General features: G+C 41.8%; 2 protein-coding genes across 4 annotated transcripts in view; one reads left to right on the top strand and one right to left on the bottom strand.

Annotated features, from left to right (window-relative positions):
• The window catches only part of srgap2 (SLIT-ROBO Rho GTPase activating protein 2), a 54,562-nt gene extending 40,656 nt beyond the window's left edge, over positions 1-13,906 (bottom strand). For both annotated transcript variants that reach the window (XM_086039478.1, XM_086039477.1), the window contains exon 1: positions 12,904-13,906. In XM_086039478.1, coding sequence (XP_085895604.1) covers positions 12,904-12,970 — 67 coding nt within the window. In that variant the 5' untranslated portion in view covers positions 12,971-13,906. The remainder of the gene's footprint in view (positions 1-12,903) is intronic.
• Positions 12,444-18,277, top strand: LOC147142322 (protein FAM72A). Of its 2 annotated transcripts, XM_086039486.1 has the most exons (5): positions 12,444-12,774; positions 14,633-14,716; positions 14,898-14,975; positions 15,521-15,645; positions 15,981-18,277. In XM_086039486.1, the coding sequence occupies exons 2-5, from the start codon at positions 14,652-14,654 to the stop codon at positions 16,073-16,075; spliced, it is 363 nt and encodes a 120-aa protein (XP_085895612.1). In that variant the 5' UTR covers positions 12,444-12,774; positions 14,633-14,651; the 3' UTR covers positions 16,076-18,277. The 2 variants fall into 2 exon arrangements, with proteins under 2 accessions (XP_085895612.1, XP_085895611.1); XM_086039485.1 differs by lacking the exon at positions 12,444-12,774 and having other exon boundaries at positions 12,958-14,716.
• Positions 18,278-19,735: the final 1,458 nt, after the last annotated feature.

The raw sequence follows: 19,735 nt of genomic DNA on the forward strand, positions 1-19,735 counted from the left end.
ATACCAGTAGCTGTCCGAGCCAACGTGATATTATCTTTTGTCAATCAAAATGAAGCATCCATTTCCTTGTAGCTCTATAGAGGTGAAGGAACCATTTAAGGTAACTCGAACCTGAGTCAAAGCAGATGTCACGTCCTTTATATAATGTAATAGGAGCCATATCATTTCTCCCAGTCAATAAGTGAAGTCATGCATCGATGATAAAGAAGGTGTTACACGACAAGTAAAGTACTATTTACAATGGATGGAAAAAGTCTAAACACCCCTGTTCAAATGTTATGATTTTTTCGGAGGGGGCGGGGGCACAGTTATTCAAATAAAAACAAAATGAAATAACTTCCCTCTAGTTGTTAATACAGCTCTTACATTTGATCAATGAAATTGCGGTGGACCACCTAATGTTGTGACCAACGAGTTACACAGTAAATGTCACCGTCAGTTCATACAACTTTTCCCTCATGGGCCACTGCACAGCGGGAATGAGTATGTGTGTGTGCATGTAGAAAGGGGAGGGATGTTCCCATTTCCACTCTGTTTGAAGCACACGGACTGAGTCGGAATGTGGAGGAGAAGGATTTTTTTTGAGGGGGGGGGGGGGGGGGCAATCACCAGAGGGAGAGTGATGGTAGAGGCGAAGGCCGTAATCCGAGATGGGAGTCCCACGGCGAAGGCTGGCACATGGTCCCCTCCCTCCACACTGGGGTCGGTGCACAGTGGAGAGAGACAGAGACTACAGCAGATTCAGCGCGCTCTGCTACATAATAATAATGATGACATATTGGTATCATTTGGTCCAGATATTAAGAAAACGCCATTATTTATAAACATAATTCTTCTATCGGGGATACTGGAATAAATTATGGATTGTAATTCATCGTTCAAATTATGTGCACACTACCATGCCCAATTGAGATGCTTTTACTGGGATTTTTAGCACATGAAGGTCTATCTTGTGTAATGACTGTACAGAAACCTCCATCTGCTACTGTTTTCCTCGTTTGGAATCTTTCCATCTATACTGTTGTTTAGTACAGCTAGTACTCAGCAAATCCAAACAAATAAAACTGTGAAATCAGCTACGATAAACCTGCTGTGACACACGTGATCAAATCTCTGGTATGAAAATGACATTGTGTACAGTGAAAGAAGCTTTTCATTCCCATCAATATGGCTTTTGTTTATATCATGAGGCAACTCTCATAATTTCAAATGGATTACACAGTTCTACTGAGGAAATAGTTATATCTAAGTACTGATGAAAGTATTTTGTGGGGAATATTTGTCATGATCAGAGATTGACAACTGTCACAAATGCAAAACTCAGCCGCAGCAAACGAATGCCCGACCAACACACTCTGCAGTATTTACCAACGTAAAACAACCCTGGGGTAAAGAATATGAATTATGCATACTTAACGATGGAAGCAGAGATAAAAGACGGAGGGGAGAGCGCCAGACAGGAAGAATTTGAGATGCAGTTAACCGAAGAGCGCCTGGAAAGCTCAGTTGGTCGTGCATGGTGGCACAGAGTAGACACTGAGAAACTCCATCGAAAGCATTTTAAATATTTACTATCTATATTTTCAACAAGTATACAAGAGTATACAAGACCGGGCACTGCACAATTATAGAATTAAAAGGATTCCGTTCAAAATGTGTATAGGTCTTTTTATTTGAGATTTTTGAGGTATCAATGAAATAGCTTTTCAATTGGATCTCAGTGCACACTCGATTAACTGGTCATTATGAATTTTCGATACTGTGGAATTGATAATAGAATGAATTGTCTTGATTGATGCAAAGTGAAGTTCACTACTTCACTGCAACCAGCAGAGGTCCCGTGCCGTTGATTTATTTACCATTAGCTCGTCGTCTGCAGGAAAACATGACATCAGCTATGGGATGCAGGGTTACAAATTAATCGAAAATATTAAACAACAACAACTCGTAGTCAAAACAGTCAAGAAAATGGCAGCAATACAGATAAAAAGAATCGACCACTGAAATCAATGCTAACTAGGTTGTTATATTATAAATGAGGCCTAGGGCAAGTTTCACACCTCTTCACTCATTAACTTACTGAGGGAGCCCAAAACGAACACTGCTTAAACGATTTGAGTACAATGAGATTTGCGCATGCGTGTGCGACTTCAGCATCAACTGCCCATATTGCCATAGGTGTCACAAGATCAGTGGATGGCGCGTATCACACCATTCAAACAAGGTTTTGAGAAATACTTTGACAACACACATATTTCACTGCCTCAGGACGCACTTTAAACATGCATGAGAAAAGAACAGCACTTCTCAATATGTCCTTCGCACACACGCACACGCACACACCATTACCCCATGGCGATGCTTGCAAAGAAGCAGCAACAAGAGAAAACGAATGCTTACAGGCGCCTGCAAAAATCAGCGAGATAAATATCGGGCCCCAGGTATGCGCTGAGAGTTCCTTAACAGCCTTCCTGGCACCTGCACTGACGAGCTCCTCCGACACGTAAACAAATAGTTAAGGCAAACATGCTTACCACACCCACATTGAAACATAAGGTACAGGACGAGTGCGCACATGAAATGCTTCCTCTGAAGACGTGTTTGACCACATTCATGAAAAACGGCCATGTTGCCTTGCAGCAGTCACCACTGAGAGTCTTATCAATAATGGCTTTTCCTAACATGCAATTATTTCATAATGTCTCATTAGGCTGTTCCCTTTTTACTTGTTTATCAAGGGCTAACTCTTCAACCAACCATCACCACAACCATCATAGTTTTAAGACACTGACTTTTGCATGTCGATTTTGGCGCTTATATTTCCAAGCTGATACACACCCAAGACAGACTGACTCCTTGCCATTTATCTAAGGGAGACCTGGATGTGCGACCCCGTCCTCAAGCTCAACATTTTCGTGATGTGGACACACCCCAAACACCACCCACACATCCAACATGCCGTGTAGAAGTTGTGAAGTGAGGGAGCATCAGGGCGGAATTGTAAAGCAAAGTTTTCATTATGTATTGAGGTGAGTTTTTGACCAACCCACCAGTAGACTTGTTTTTCATACAGTGTATTGTTTAAATGTAGTGAAGGGTACAAAAATGGTACATTCTACCAGTAAATTACGTCTTTTGCATTTCCCCCATTCCATTTTGAACATGCCAATGACAATTTTTGCTAACCAATCAATGGGCTGAGTGCCTCGGCTCCACCTTATACTAGCGTATCATAGCATAATAATGTCAATGACATTCCCAAAGAAAAAAGACAACACAGGTTGAATATGTTAGTAGAGATAGACCGATATGTTTTTTTCAGGGCCCATACCGATTATTAGTAGTCAAGGAGGCCAATAACTGATATTTGGAGCCGATATTCATTTTCAGTAAAAAGGAAAATATTGACATCAAAAAATAAAACAAATTGAAACTCTTAACTTTGTTGAAATGCCTTTACGCATGTTTGTTGAACATTTTTTCGGATTTGCATAATTTTTATGTTTTTATTATCATACATTTTTGACAATGTGCATCTTTGTAGTAAAATTCTAATAAAGTTCAGGACGCTCCCAGGGTCATCAGCATGTCTTGAAAAGTTACATGAAAACTTGCTCCCTATAGTTTTCTACAGTAAATTAAGTTCTCCAAAATTTCAAAATGACAGAAATGTTAAAATGTCACTTCAGTAGAATCTCTAATAAAGTTAACTGACAATTCCAACAAATAGTTCCTTGAAGTTAACACAGTTTTAAGTTGATTTATTATCGGCCATCCGATTTAAAAAAAAGGCAGATACGGATATTCATCAAAATGCCGAATATCGGCCCGGCCGATAATCCGTCTACCCTTATATTTTAGGTCCCTTTCATATGAGGATGCCTCCAAAGCCAGATCATAGTTCATTTTGAACTACGCTGCTCGGTGCCTTGTTGAGTATGGGAGTCATATGCCTGTGATTGTCTCTGATGCTTGTGGGAAACAAAACTACAACATGTTTCTCACATCCAAAACGGGTTAGCGGCAAATCTCGGTCTCGGCACTTAAAACAAGCCAGCATGTGTGGCAACAAACACGGGGAGAAGAAGGAAAGACTCATCCTCCTTCTGGAGGAGCGTGGATGCTGGGAACAGCAGAACTGGTGCATCCGCATGGCAACCAGGGGGGAAGAACACTGTGTCCTCACTTTATGCAGAAGAAAAGAGGCGAGCACAGTGCGAGGCTGTGTGTGTGCAATGCAGATTCAACTGAGACGAGCTGATGAATGGCTTCATTAAAACAGCATTAGGAGAGGTGAAGTGAATGGCGGGGTGCCGTGCGGTGATTTGCTTACTTTTAATGCGTATAAATGCCTCGATACAGACACCCTCTCTTTAATAGCACAATCCAGCTTTCCGCTATTCATGAAATGTAGTTACACACGGCCTGAGAAAGATGAATAAACAACAACGACACCATGAGCAAACAAAGCAATGAAAAGCACAGGAAGACGAACCCTAATCTAAAGGGTTCAAACTGGAGTTGTGCGTGCACGTGTGGGTCTGAGCATGTGCGGTAACATGATTAGCCAGCAGACCTACAGGGAAGACAAATCTACATTATTCTCTCTCATTTTCCTCCATGCTCCTTGCAAACCCAGAAAAATGGGGGCAATTCTGTAACCGTAGCAACCTCGTGTGCCTACGTGCATAGACAAGCTGCTGATGGAGAGGGAAGGAGGGAGCAAGAGGGGAGACGGAGACGGGGAGTGAGAAGGCTAAAATAAGTGCATACACACCAGGGGTTGCACGGCTTCGGATAAAAAATAAAAATAAAAAAGATTTTTAACTTCCAAGTTTTGCCTCATAGTCCAGCCCCTTCCTTTACTCCCCCTTTGTTCTTGGGCCACGCACGAGAGCTGTTCAAATACAACCTGCATCCTGCGGGAACATCGTCCAGCCTTTCTTACACTTGTTTTCTCTCGCTCCCTTCACTCGGCCCCTTCCCTATTTATTTACAGCCTCCGCTCCATTACTGATTGTTTCGCCGAGGATATGAGCAGTCATAGTCCTGGCCCTCTCTGTCTTTATATAGACCCATCTGCTCTTAAAGATGCCCTCATCAACTCACCCAAACATCCGCGGTCGGTTGCGTGTCAGCCATGTGGTTTGCACATGTGCCTGGACGGCCGGCTTGAAGCGCAACAGGAGGCCGTGTGTGTCACACGTCATTGCCACTGTCAAACATGACGAGTGAAAGGAGAGAGACAAGAGTGACAGATAAGGCGAGGGGGAGCAAGGAGGAGTGAGAAAAACAAAAGTGTGAGTGGAGAACCAGTGGTTCTTTTCACAATGCTCCGATTGTTCGCTGGATGTGGGCCGAGAGAAAGAAAAAGATTGAAATTGAGCGTGAGGGAGGAAGGGATCGACAGCTTTTCACATTCTTGCGCTTGTTGAGTGGTTGTTATGCTGTTGCAGTGGGTAAAGGGGTCAAGTCTTTTTTTTATTATATGGCCTTGGGTTACTCACACTAAAAAAAATATTATTTTGCCAACAATATTGGCAAAGAATATTTCCTGCCTCCTCTTTTAATTTGATGAAAAATGAATAAAGTTCCACGGTGCCGACTGAGTCTATGTCTACTGTTTTTATATTATCATTAATATTATTTAGTCATCTCAATCAGGCGGTAAAGCAGCATTGTGAAACAATGTTTTATTTAATTCGTTATTTAGTAGATTTATTAACTGCATCAAAGTATACTTTGTAGACACTTTGAGTTAAATGAGCGTATAATGATATGCGCCCAAAGGTTGACCACACTTATTGATTCATCGATTGATTGTGAGGTAAACTGATTACATACTGGAGCATACTAGTCAATCTTCATTCAGTTTTGCGGCCTGTAGAACAATGTGACTGCATTGATGCGAAGTATATACTGTATATCACAGGTGTCAAACTTAAAGCCCAGGGGACAGATTCAGCCCGCCATATCGTTTTATGTGTCCCGCAAAGACAATCCATGTGTCAATGTCCATGATCCTTGCTAAAATCTGTACCAAAATGTCAACTGTCGTGTAATGAATAATAACTGAGATTTTGCAAGACATTTTTTTTTTGTCACCCTTTTAACATTAACTTCAACAATAATTAAGCTATCATCATTGATTTATGATTTCAGAACTAGTAATCAATTAATTTGTATGTAGTAAAAAAAAAAATACGGCGCACATTTATTTGGCTTCACCATCATAGTGGCCCTCTGAGAGAAGCTGTGACTACAAGGTTGCCCGCGACAAAAACAAGTGCAGTAGGTCATGACATTTCCAAGGAAACAGGAACTCACAACATTCAAACAGAGACAAAATGCAAATTAGGGATCAAGTGATCCATACATTTTGCCATAACAGTTGACCACTGGTTCTTATGGTGCCTTTAGAAAACTGAGAAGCTGGACATATCCTGCTTGACACTTAACTCCCATTTAGTCTGAAGGGAGTGATTCTTCATACACAGGGGAAATAGCAACATAGCACCATACCGTCATGGCACGTCAGACAAGTGCATGGTGATGAAGTTGGAGCAGAGTGATTTTCTCTGACTTTGCGAGGAGGAACTCCAACTCACACTGGCTTACCGTTGCACTTTTCCCTAGTCAAAGGTCGGAAATGTCAGACTTCCCCGTTTTCAGGAACAAAATATTTAAATATAAATATGTCTCAACATATCAGGAAGGTCATCCTGATACGGATTACCTTATAAGGTCATGGGCTCCCGCACCCACACAATGCACTGGGGCATTGCTATTCAGCAGGCTTCTAGAAATTGGCCAATCAAAAGAATGTGGACTTTGAAGAGGAATCTTAAAGAGACGGGAGCTAAACAGAAAAAGGCAGCATATCAACTAAACGCAGGCATATCTTGGAGGCACTTTTTGACTGCCGTCACTCAGCCGTACTAGCAGAATGAAAATACGAAACAGAAAATAAGCAGATGTCTCCTTTCAAAGTGATAGGCGCAACAAAGCGACGTCTCAGTGGACATCACGCAAAACAGAAGCACACAAAAATCTAGAGAGCGATTTGTCACTGCCCTTCGATCGTCATACTTTTGAAGTCAAAGCTCAAACACCTGAAACGGAGGGGAGGGAAGAATTCCGTCAGCCAACCACTGCAGGCTGAACATCTGTTGCCCAATCAGGGCATGTGGAACATCTGGCACGAATGAACGGCAGTCATCTCGCAGCTAAACTCTGACCTTACCCGCTTGGCTCGGCTGTGTGCATTTTTCTTTCTCGGCGTGTTTATTTCTCTCTCTCCTTTCTCCCCAGTGCTCCCGATGCATCGCTTCATCTCTCGCCGACATTAATCAGCCAAGCGTGTGTAGCATCTGATATGCCAGATGTTGTCGCTCACCTGTACTGCTTCAATCGACATAGCTTGGAGTACGGTGGTCGCCCTGATGCCTGACATTCCTCATCTTATCTCTCATCTTTCGACAGCGTGTAGGAGGACAAAGCGCCAGCGGTTGGATTCGATTATATACGGTTGTGTGCCTATACCGAATATAACACGGCATATCGTCGCTGTCCTGTGAAAAACACTTATGTCCATTTTTTTACAATGTTGTTATTTTTACGTGAATGGTGTTTCCGTGTTACAGACTCCGCATTAAATGTGAAAATTAAAAAAAAAAATCCAAAATTGGACATAAGTGTTTTTCACAGGACAGCAACGATATGCAAGCATGTAACACCTAAAAAGATACCATGTAGTGAATCATTATAGTGTACCCCTGAGTGAAGAATGAGGAAGTAGCAGATTGGTAGAGTGACGGAGGAAATCAATGTTATTTTTTCAGCCATGCCAAGTCCATTGCTGACTCAGCACACTGCACGCCTGAAACAAAGGCGTGGTAGCTGCTTCTGTTGTTATTTATTAAAGGATCAGATGGAATGGAGTTATTTATTGAAAGAAAAAAAATATCCTCAGTGCTACTCTCGTCATGCTGCTGAACAAATGTACAGAACTCAGTTGTATGTGTGTGTGTCCTGTACTGACAGGAAGCTTCCCAGTACAATCAGTGTATATTCAAGCCCGACTCCATACCCTCAGTTTCACACTAACATCCTTCCCGACTGATTATTTTAAGCTCCGTCAGCAAAATCCTTAATACAGCCTGAAACACACGCGCGCGCACACACACACACTTTTACTCACTCCCACGAGCAACAACAACCTTGCATACCTCACAACACAGATACATATCCTTTGTACAAATCGTTTTACGTCACTAAAAACTGACACGATGGAAAACTGATCTTCCTAAAGTCTGTTTCGCGCACTTGCATGTTGATAAGATCCGTTATCTCCTCATGTGAGCCAATTTAACTACCCAAAAAATAAAGTCATGCCTTTGAAGAGATGATCGTATTCAATTTTGATGTTCATTATTGTGGTTGTAGTTTGCAGTTGTGTAGAGCTGCCCTGCATCATACTAAAAAGAGTCGTATCATATATTGGTTGCTTATCTACTTGACAAAATGTTAGGCAGCTCTCTGAAGGATGTCTTGAAATTCTATACCACTGCAAACGACAAGCACAGTGATAAATCAAAACTCGGCACGATTATCCATGTACAGGCAGATGGGGTGAGCGCTTTTGTTGAAAGCCGTGTGATTGACTTCTTGTGGTTGTTTAATTGTACAAACCGGGCCAGTTTCTAAATGACAGGCAGATGCTAAATATTGAAACACACACACACAGACACAATCCTTCAAAAGTGCCACTAATTAAACAACTCCCCCACATTGTCACAGCCACATTGAAGAGTTGTCAGTGTTGCAATAACCATCACGCTGTAACCACGATCCCTCTCTTCTATCACGTCGGCATTATTGCAGGTAATGAAGTGCTTTCGAAAGCTGTCATCCGACTGCGTTCTATTTTTCTCTTCACCAACAATACATCAATCAAACACAACAGAAATAACAAGTCCGGGCATCGTCCTACATGCGCGCGCGCGCGCGCGCACAAGCCTGTTTGCAGACAAACCCACTGCTGTGTCAACACCTTTCCTATTGTGAGCCAGTGAAAGCAGCTATTTATCCTAAATCATATGTTTCACTGGCCGCCGAGCAAACATACGCCTGACTAACGACGTGCATGTGGGCAGGCGGACACCATTTTAGTTGATGGCCAATAAGGCACGCACGTACATACAGACACACGTCCCCTTTCAGGGTGAAAGATCATCATATCTGCTGCTGTGAAATCATAACAGATGCTGCTCCCAAATGCCTTTTTGGGCCATCTGTACATGTGTTGCTGAGAGTCAAACGATCAATAAGAGTTATTCAAGCACACCATCAGACCGGACGGCTGTACATATTGCTCCGAGTGTCTCAGACAGACCACAAAAGCCCCAAGATCAATAGGGTTTATTAATGGCGGGAGTGGGAAATTGGTTGACGGCGGCAGACGCTTATTAACGGCTGTGTGGAACAGCAACAGATGCGGCGCCAAAGTAACCTTGAATAGTTTAAAGCGTGTCAAATATTCTGAAGGGCTTTCACATGCACTTAAACACTTCCTGTTCTTTTCTTTTTAGTACTATGGTGAGCTGGCTGATTGGTAAACCAGGAGCACTGCGTTGGCTGAATAAATGCAGTCCCATGCAGACTGTGACGGTGCCAAAACCCCGAGCGATCCAGAGCCTCTCTGAAAAGCAGAGTCGACCTCTGGATTCAATTCCAAGTAATTCCAAGAGCTCCACGCGCTCCTAACGTGAGATGATAAGCTCATTCCTTAACTGCACGTATAACCATTTGCATCTGTGTTGGAATCGGCGTTCCTACAACGTGCAATCTCCTAAAGGCTGGCGATTCTCACCTAATATTCTTTCAATTTTCCATTACTCCGTGTGTGGATGATTGTTTTTCAGGACTAAAGTATTTGAACACCTGGACATTACTTCTAGTGAAAATGTAGGACATTTTGGGACTGCTCACACTTTACAGCTGGCCAAAATTGGTGCTTTTCTGATTATGTGAGGTACTCCAAGTCTGTGTGTGTGTGTGTGTGTGTGTGTGTGTGTGTGTGTGTACATGTAGGTGCACCATCATGCTGCAGAGCCTTATCAACTTAAGCCATGAGGTGGGATTTACATTTATTTACCTTCCACGCTGCAGCGTAAAAAAAAAAAAAAAAAAAAGATTACTCCTGCTCCCTGATAAGCACAGACATAATTTCACCAATTCCAGATTTGGGAAGTGACAGATGCATGTTATCACATATCGTTTGATTCCCTCTATTTGCAGCTTACAAGCTAATGACATACTGTGTATAAGCGCGTGTCTCTTTGCACCTTCTGCAGACATCCAAAATCACCCGAAGCAGTCATGCACTGGTTTAATTCCAGGTTAGATGTGGGAAAAAACACCACCGCTGTTTAAAGAGGTGCTGTGAAGTACTTGACAGGGTGGGTCGATGGACAAACATGAAGTCCACAGGAGGCAGTGCTCACAATGCAGCCCTGACAGAGAGCCTTTTACAAAAGCAGCTCAACATGATGCTTGTTCTAATGGGAACATATATCACACTCCAAATGGTTAACATTTAAGGTAGGTGACTAGGAGCCTGGATGAGATCCTGTGGATGATCCGGGTGGGAGAGATGCGAGATGCTTTCTATGGCCTCATTTTGGTTTGCTGGAACACCTATTTAAAGTGACACCTGAACACAGCGAGAGGGGCAAGAGGTGAATTTTGGAGGACTGGGAATAACCAGACTACTTGTTCTGAACAGGAACACGAGAAAGCCCATGTGACAGAGAAAGAGGTGACCCATCTTATCTACTCATCTAGGCCAATTGCAGCAGTAGCCAATATCCTCTCTTCCAAAAGAACAAGCTAGCACAGGATAATTACCTTTACAACATTTTTTTTTCGGGGGGGGGGGGGGGGGGGGGCATTTCCGTTGTCAGGAGTTTTACAGGCACCAAGAGCCAGGTCATATCTCCAACTGGGTAAAGTGCTTAAAAGGAAGAGCTGGAAAGACTGATTGCAGCGTTGGGACTGTTTGTGACGTAAATGTGCAATAGATAGATGGAAGTCATGCTGGCTGGTTTTACATCATCACATGCTCAACAATCAGATAAGTGTTAACTTTGATGTCACTGTTATAGCTAAATAATCTTAATTTAAGGTTTTTAAACACTTGCTTATTGATAGGCCTCAGAAAAACAGAACACATCGGATCCAAAATAGCAGAAAACAGTTTAGTTGCTTTTCAGCTTGCAGCAAGACGACTGTCAGCCAATAGAGAAAAAAATGGACGCACGTGTATTTATTACGCTACACATTCCAATCTGGATGAGTATTTGCTCGGTTGAAAAATACTGCAGATTATGAGAGAGAGGAAACTATGCCCGTTGTGTTTCCTGTTTGCTAATGTCAACTTGTGTCGGTCTCATTCCGAATTGTTGAGTTAATTGACGGGGTGCACTAATAGGATGTCACAATATTTACATTGCTCAACAACTGCAGTACTAACATTTCCTCAAACCCTCCAATAGTTTTGCCATTCCAAACTCAGCCTATAACTTCTGATGAGCTCTCACAAGTGCAGTATTGAAGATGGTGGAATTATTGCGGTGGTAGTTTGTGCGCCATTTAGAACATGTGTGAAACCAAAAGCCAATGGGCCATACGGACCGCAACAGTATTTGATCTGGCCCTGCAGGCATTCTAAAAACAAATAAAACAAAACGCTAGCCATCCATTTTCTATACTGCTGCTTTTCATCATTACAGTCCTGAGTAACTGGAGCGAACTAACTTTCGCAGCTCACTTTTTGACAAACAAGCATTCACACACACAACTATGGCTAATTTTGTCTCAATAACACTAAGATGCATGTTATTGGACTACCTGGACAAAACCGGTATAACAAAACCAAAATAAAAAGAGAAGTCCCATTATAAGAAACTGGCACTGATGGAGAATCTACACACTATGACATCACAAACGTATAATCATTTAAATCCAACACCAAGGGTAAATGGCACCACACTGATAGTAAATCTGAAAGGTTTATATTCTCACATTTGTAAATTATGTATACCCAATATTTAAACACCTCGCAGTTATTCCTCATGGAAAACTACAACGATGACAGACGAATATAGTTTTATATAATGACAGTGTCAGTGATGAGTATCTTTGAAAAGGCCGACTTTTTTAATACAGCTTTTGTATTGGACGTCAACAGATGGTGGTGCAGGTGTACCTAATGAAGTGGCCAGTGAGTGCAGCCGCCACCAGTGTTGCCTGACTGCCTGACGACAGAAGCATCCACAAACACAACCAATCGGGCCTTAACTCACTTCAGTGCACCGCATGAGAAAAAAACAAAAAAAAACCTTGTGGACGTTCAAGAACAATCGCCGTTTAGTTTCAAATGTGTGTTTCGGCACACATGCTCGGGTGGTATGCAGAGCTCAGCAGCCTGCAGCACAGACATGCGGGAGACAGCGAGGAGAGAGAAAACGCCCTGCCTTGTTCCTCGTCGAAACAGCAAATCTTCTGCTTATCGTACATAGCGGACAAACAGCATATAACGCGTGAGCTTTCACACCTCAAACAAGCTGCTGGTGGTCAACGACACGAAGCATTTCCCCCCTCTTTCTGCCTTTGTTGGCGATTTGCGCTCAACGTTAGGAGGCGAGCGACCACATGAGCACATGCTGCATCCGAGTAGCTATGATGATTCCACATTCATAAGGAGATAATATGGTGAGAACTTGACAATTAATTAACCAACAAACAAGAGATGGTGGCAGCAAAAATGCGATCAACACGACAAGCGCCGTTGCATCATCGCTTGGGAATTCCGAGGATCTTTAAAAAAAAAAAAAGTTTTACCTTTAACTTGAGTTTCGTATTCGGCCACGATCTCCTTGTCTTTTCGGAATTTGGCCGGAGACGTCATGGCTGGAGTTTGGAGAGCAAACCACTCGTCCACGCTGCTAAGTCAATTCGCTCTCAGTTGGACAATAATAAGCTTGATGGGAGAATATCCACGTTGCGGCTCGGTGGAGTGGGAATGGCGTGAAAAAAAGGGGAGATCCAGATGAGAAAATGTGGCTCCTCGCTTGGTGAGCGCGCCGGTCCGTATTGTCTCCCTGCGTGTGTTCACTCAGGGCGCATTGTGAGTTTGACGCTGCTTCTGCTGCTTCACAATTTTCATGCACGCCTCCTCTGAGCCACCGGTTGTGGTGCAAAGCGTTTAAAGTCAAAAGGGGGATTTATCCCCCCCTTTAAAATGGGCGATAACTTCAGTATGCGCTCCAGAAGCGTCCGCTTGCTTCTTCGATCCCGCCTGAAGTGATCTGCTCTGCTCACCCCCCCGCCATGAAGAAGTGAGAGAGAGGAGGAACCGGTGGAGGGGTTGGCTGTTCCTCGACCCCACTGCGCAGGACATAAGGATGCTCTTTGAGACACTTAAAACGACCTATAAAAAGCAAAAATAATGCTTATGTAATCTAATCTTTTAAATTGTAGTGGTTGTTTAAGTGATCATTTAAGCGGACATGTGTGCTGCTGAATCATAATAGCACTAAGAAGCTATGCAACGTGGATTTAGTTTTTTTTCATGACTGTCAGTCACCCACGACATAGCAGTTTATGTGCATCGACACATTATTATGTTCACATTTGTTGCATTCAAACTAAAATCCAGCCTGACAGCTTGCTAAAACCGGAAGTAGTCGGCAACGTTACCAAGCTATAACTAATATACACGTGTATCTTATTTTTGCTATGACTTCGATAACAATTTCACGTACAACAGCAAGCGCATAAAGAGACACTAAAACGCAACCATCGTTTGAAATTTCCGGTCAGGGAAAAACTTTTCACTACGACACGAAGCGAGCCCCGCCTAATTTTTTAGAACACGAAGAGACGGTTTTTACACAGCGATTGGCTTTGGCAGTCTTAATGACGTGCAAAGAAACCAATCAGCGTAGGCGACTACTGAAGATGGGCCTGTACCAAGTGGAACGTATATCCAATTAAACTTGGTCTTGGAGATAAATCTGTCCAATTGCGTGAGGCACTGTGGTGAATGTCCAATCAGAGCTAAGCTTGGGTTCTTTTCAAAGATTGTTTCAGGAAGTGGTTTTAAATACCAGGAAGTTGTAAACAAAACTGACAGCTATTCGGTTAGCTTGTAACTACAACTGTATGGAAGCGGGACTGCTCGTGTAAACAATCGTTTTACTCGCCGTTTCTTGGTATATTTATGAAATTTAGCCGACAGGCTTCTTCGTGTGACGTTAAGATACTAATTTGGATTCCCCCCGCGAGTTTGTACTGCATCAGGAAAGCTAACATTAGCTGCGTTTGCTCGCGGAGAGAGGCTCACCGTCGCCTGTAAAGTGAATGTTAAAGGCACTCCCGTCATCCGTAAACGCAGAGAAATCGGATATCGTCACTGTGAATTTTTCTTTCTGTTGCAATTGCAACATCAAGGCGGCGTGAAACGCCAACGCCAGAGCTTCTAACAGCAAAGCGGGACGACCATGTCGACGTCCAACGCTAATTTCAAAAACAAGTGTGTCGCCCAGGTTAACTGCATCTTTTGTGACAGCGTACTCTGTACGAGAGGCATGAAAGCCGTGCTTCTTGCAGACACCGAAGTTCAGCTCTTTTCGACCGATATACCTCCAAATAGGTAAGTGCTAATAAAGTTGGCGCTTCTGCCAGCTGTTGTTTACATGTGCAATTGTTGCTAAGACGAGGTTTCCCTGACTATGATTTCCACTGCATCGACGAGTGTGATCGATAAAGTTTTGTCTGAAACGTTTCGACCCAACCCGACCTCTCAATTATGTTTGTTTCCCCGACACGTACAGAACTGTTGACTTTGTGGCCAGCTGCTACTCGACTGAAAGCTGCAAGTGCAAATTGAGAGACATTGCATGTCTCAAGTGGTAGGTAAAGCGATTTGTTAATTAATTCATTCATTCATTCATTCATTCACTCATTCATTTTAAGAACCGCTTTTATTTGAATGGCATGACCGTAAACAACTGAGAAAGCAGCTTCTAAATTTAAGCCGTTTTATTTCAAAATCAAAACACTACTTTTGTACCCACTGTATATGAGGCAATATACTAATTATACTATGTATAATCACATTGCATCAAGCTGAGAGGTGTTTTTAATGTTTTGTCCCCCTCACGAAGGTTCATAAGGTAACATAGCAGAACAGTTCTACACAAGTAATTAAGTCTGATTGGATTGTGAAGGTTTTTGTAACAGTGATGATTTGACATAATTCTCTGTCTTTAACTGAGAGTAGTGTTAAATGAAAGCAGGTGGCGCTTCTTTGTGTGCCATTCCACTGTTGTTGTCGTCGCATGCAGGTTGAAAACAAACAAAACATCTGTCCCACAGCCAGTAGTTGAGTTAGCACTTTTCAGTTATATTCATTGTAAAATGCAGACTCATGTTTCTGCTTTGTTTTTCGCCACAGTGGCAATGTAGTTGGCTATCATGTTGTGGCCCCCTGTAAACCCTGCCTGCTCTCATGTAACAACGGACACTTCTGGATGTTCAACAGTGATGCCGTTTCCACGCTCAACAGATTGGATGCAACAGGTCTGTTTAAACAATACGGATGGAATAGAAGGTTAATATTGAAACATTGTTGTGTTAAAGTATACATACTTGTTTTCCACAATTGAAGACAGCTTGCATGTGTCTTAGCACAACCCCTAATGCAAATTTATTTCTCTCTCTTTTTTTTTTTTTTTTTTTCTAACCCTAACCCGTAATCACAGTGTAATGTATAAGAGGTGGGAAGTACTTTTTACTTAAGCAGTTGGGTCAGTACTTCAACTTTTACCAGAGTATTTTTTTTTACACAAGTATCTGTACTGGTACTTTAGTACATGTGTGGTTTGTAAAACCTGCCAACTCCTCCATGTGTGCAGGTCTCAATCTGCTCCTGTGGGGAGATCTGCCCGAACTAGATGACAGTGAAAACGAGGAACCAGAAAGCCTGTCCGAGGAGGAGTGCATCAGGTAAAGGTGGACGTGGATGACCGTAAACGCTTTACAGCAGCTAACAGTGGACAGATGGAACTGGATGAGTGAGAGACAAGGGAGACCTTAGAGTGTAATTTAACTCTGAATCACATAGGAATAAAAGGTACTGCGTTGTTTCGGCTCAAAGGAAGCCAGGTACGCCTGAAGCCACGCCCAATCAGTGATGTCACAGCAGGTGTTTGGCCTTGGACAGCTGGTGGAACACCTGCTCTGACACACGGGGGGATTAGTTGGGCCTGAGAGATGGCGCACTCCAAAGGTTGACTCCCCTGAAAACAGCACTCCGGTTGTGCTTGTGTCTATGTAACACAAGCACTCTACCTTTTAAAAAATGTTTGTGAAATTCATCAATTAATCACCTGTAATGAGTACTGTTCCACTTGCATCCTGTGGGTGGCAGTATAAGCGAGAGAAAAGATGAGAAAAGCAAAATACAGTGCATCTCAAAAATCGAGGATTCTGTCAAAAAGCAGGCTTAATTCAGCGTTCAATTACTCTTTAACCCTTGACCATGCCGAGCATGGCACCTCCATTGTTTCAGAAAATACACATTGTCACGCAGCTATTATCCCCCTGCTCATGCTATGTAAATTGCGACAATCACCTCACCAGCTCTGCTGTCAAGCAAAAGGTACGCTCTTTCGACAATTTCAACCTCTAATACTGCTTACATTAAGCCTGTATTTCTGACATGATTTCACCAATCGTAGTATAATGAGAATCAATAGTCGAGTGTGGCGCTACGACTGAACCAGTGTGTGTCTTTTGAATGGAAAAAATATAGCACAGTGGCTTTAAAGGGCAAGCGATACAGGGGCTACACAAAGTCATATTGTACAGTATGCGTGGGGTATCGATATGTGCAAGCATATAAGTCTTAATGGATATGTGTGATGCTGTGACACTGCCTGAACTATTTATTTAGCACATTGGAAAGAGGCCTGATGTTCGCGGTTTTTGTTTTTGTACGTAGCACTTCGAGGGGACAATTTCTCAAAACTGAAATATTGAATTATGGGTTTGCATCATAATACAATGGGATCTTAATGGTCGAACGCTAGGAAGCTGGATTTCTCATAGTAAATGTTGGGGGAAAAAATCTATTTCAACGTCAAACTGTTGCCATCTTTAAAAAGGTTGACTTAACTGAACTTGTTTTATGTAACATTTTAACATTTCTATTGTGTAAAAAAAGTTGACACAGTAATATTAATATATTAAACCAGTAAACACTCTTAACCCAAAAATGAATATAAGGTGTATAAAGTCGGTGTGCCTCGTGCAACTTATTTTTAACATAGCACACGTGTGTAAAGAATTTACCACCAAAGAATTGTAAATGCGTTGGAACAATAAAACACTCTATCGTTGACAAGTGACGTAGCAGCTAGCAAGTCATCAGCTAGACTCAGTCATTTTTTATTTCCCCATTTCTGAATCGTACTATTGTGGTGTGTATGTTTTGATGTTTCAGTCTTCTATTGGCCATAATCTGATTTAATAATGGTAGATTTGGTGCTCAGTAAATCTATGCTGTTGTTTGACCAGTGTCAAACATTTTTGGACATTGTTTGGACTCATTTATGACATTGTCCTCCTTGAGACAATGCTTAGATGCTAAAGTTAGCATCCTTTGTGTCCTCGGTATGTATTGCAGCAAAAACGATTGTTGCTCTGCAGTTGTTTGTCTTTGTTTTATTCGCGCGCGTGCAGGGTGGCAAGGCAAACTCATCCTTATGACTGACAGTCTACATAACAAATATTTGTCATTGTAGTGAACCACTTGGACTGTTATTTGTCCTCAGGCCAAATACTTAAAACCACATGCTTACTTTTTGTTTACAGTCTTTGTTTACAAATGAATTGGTTTGTAATGTGCATTTAATGTATTTTACATTTCATTGGTGATGTGTGTTTATTTAATTTTTCTTTATATAAGGGTTGGGGGCGTGTATAGTTTTACTACAAGAAGGTATCACTTAGAGCTTCCTCTGGCTAGGACAATAGTCACATTACATTAGTTTAAAAAAACACAACTATTCAAATGTTTATGAAGTGAATAACTTTAATTACTTGCCCTGCTGAAAATATATTTTGGAATTGCACTGAACCGGCATTGGTAGTTTGGAAAACTGATTGTTGTTTTTTGTATGTTTGTTGAATTAATAATAAACGTTTTTATTAAAAAAAAAAAAAAGTATTTAATGAATGTGGTACGATGGAAAACATAATGATATACTCTGCCTTTTTGGGATTTGCCACGGTACGCCAACAACGTTCACAGAGGTTTTCATTTTTTTACAAAAATGAACTCCAAGCTGTAGGGGGTAACGATTATTGGAATTAATTAATTATAGTAAAGTGAAAGAACAATTGTGGTGTGCTTATTTAAATATATAATACATAAAATGGCAGTCCGAATGTTACCGAAGTCTTTCAATTTGATACCACAGCGTTGAAGTCCCTTTGAAGTTTTGCTCAATGCTCTACCTCCCTCTTGTGGATAAAATACAAAGTTACATACACAAGCGCCATTGAACTTGATTTTTTTCCCTCCTCCCAATGGAACTTCAATCTCCAAGTAGAAATATTACAAAACATTATGTACCAGAATTTAAAATACATTCAATGTTTCCTTGATTATGCGATTAGTAAAGCACATTTTTAAAACCTCCACAATAATCATAATTTCGATACACATGATAGAATTCAAAGTCTCAAAGGTTCTTTGCACACAAATTTAATGTATACCTTAAAGTCCATTCACTACTGTTTTGTGACTTTATGGTACAACAACTTGACACCTATAGAACAGCTCATGATGACATCTAAAAAATAGTGGTGATTATTATTATTTTAAGTTTTTGACATTTCACTTTGATTTTTGTTGAATTAAACAAAAATAACAAAACTAACCTCAGCTTCAAGTCAGTATATATTGAAAATACATTTGACATCATTATAATGTTTATTTCATATATCGTACGGGTTGGCTATTGATGACCTTAGCGTACCTCAGTTTAAGATGATATCAGACATTAGATAACATGTTTACGATTCAGGGAATTGTATTGGTAGACTTCAACCACTTAAAAAGGAATAATTCTGTAATAGAAATGATTTGTGTAATACAATTTTCGCCCTGTGAACAGTTTGGAACAGGGTGACATTCCTTTTCATTCAAAGCAACCAGTGCTCCGTGAATCAGCATCCATTATCGATACCGCTTATCCTCACAAGGGTCGCGGGGCGTCCTGGAGCCTATCCCAGCTGTCTTCGGGCAGTTGGCGGGGGACACCCTGAATTGGTTGCCAATCGCAGGGCACTCAGAGACAAACAATCACACACACTCACAATCACACCTAAGGGCAATTTAGAGAGTCCAATCAACTTACCATGCATGTTTTTGGAATGTGGGAGGAAACCGGAGTACCCGGAGAAAACCCACGCAGGCACGGGGAGAACATGCAAACACCACACAGGGAGGCCGGAGCCGGGATCGAACCCACGACCTCTGAACTGTGAGGCGGACGTGCTAACCAGTCGACCACCATGAATCAGCATCTCTTCATATAAAAAAAATAAAATAAAAATAAAAAAACGTACCCTACTATATACTCAGTGTACAATATCTGCATTT

This window comes from Filicampus tigris, chromosome 9 (assembly GCF_054856515.1).
Source record: "Filicampus tigris isolate MCC_2025a chromosome 9, RoL_Ftig_1.0, whole genome shotgun sequence".
In the NCBI taxonomy this organism is placed as follows: Eukaryota; Metazoa; Chordata; class Actinopteri; order Syngnathiformes; family Syngnathidae; genus Filicampus; species Filicampus tigris.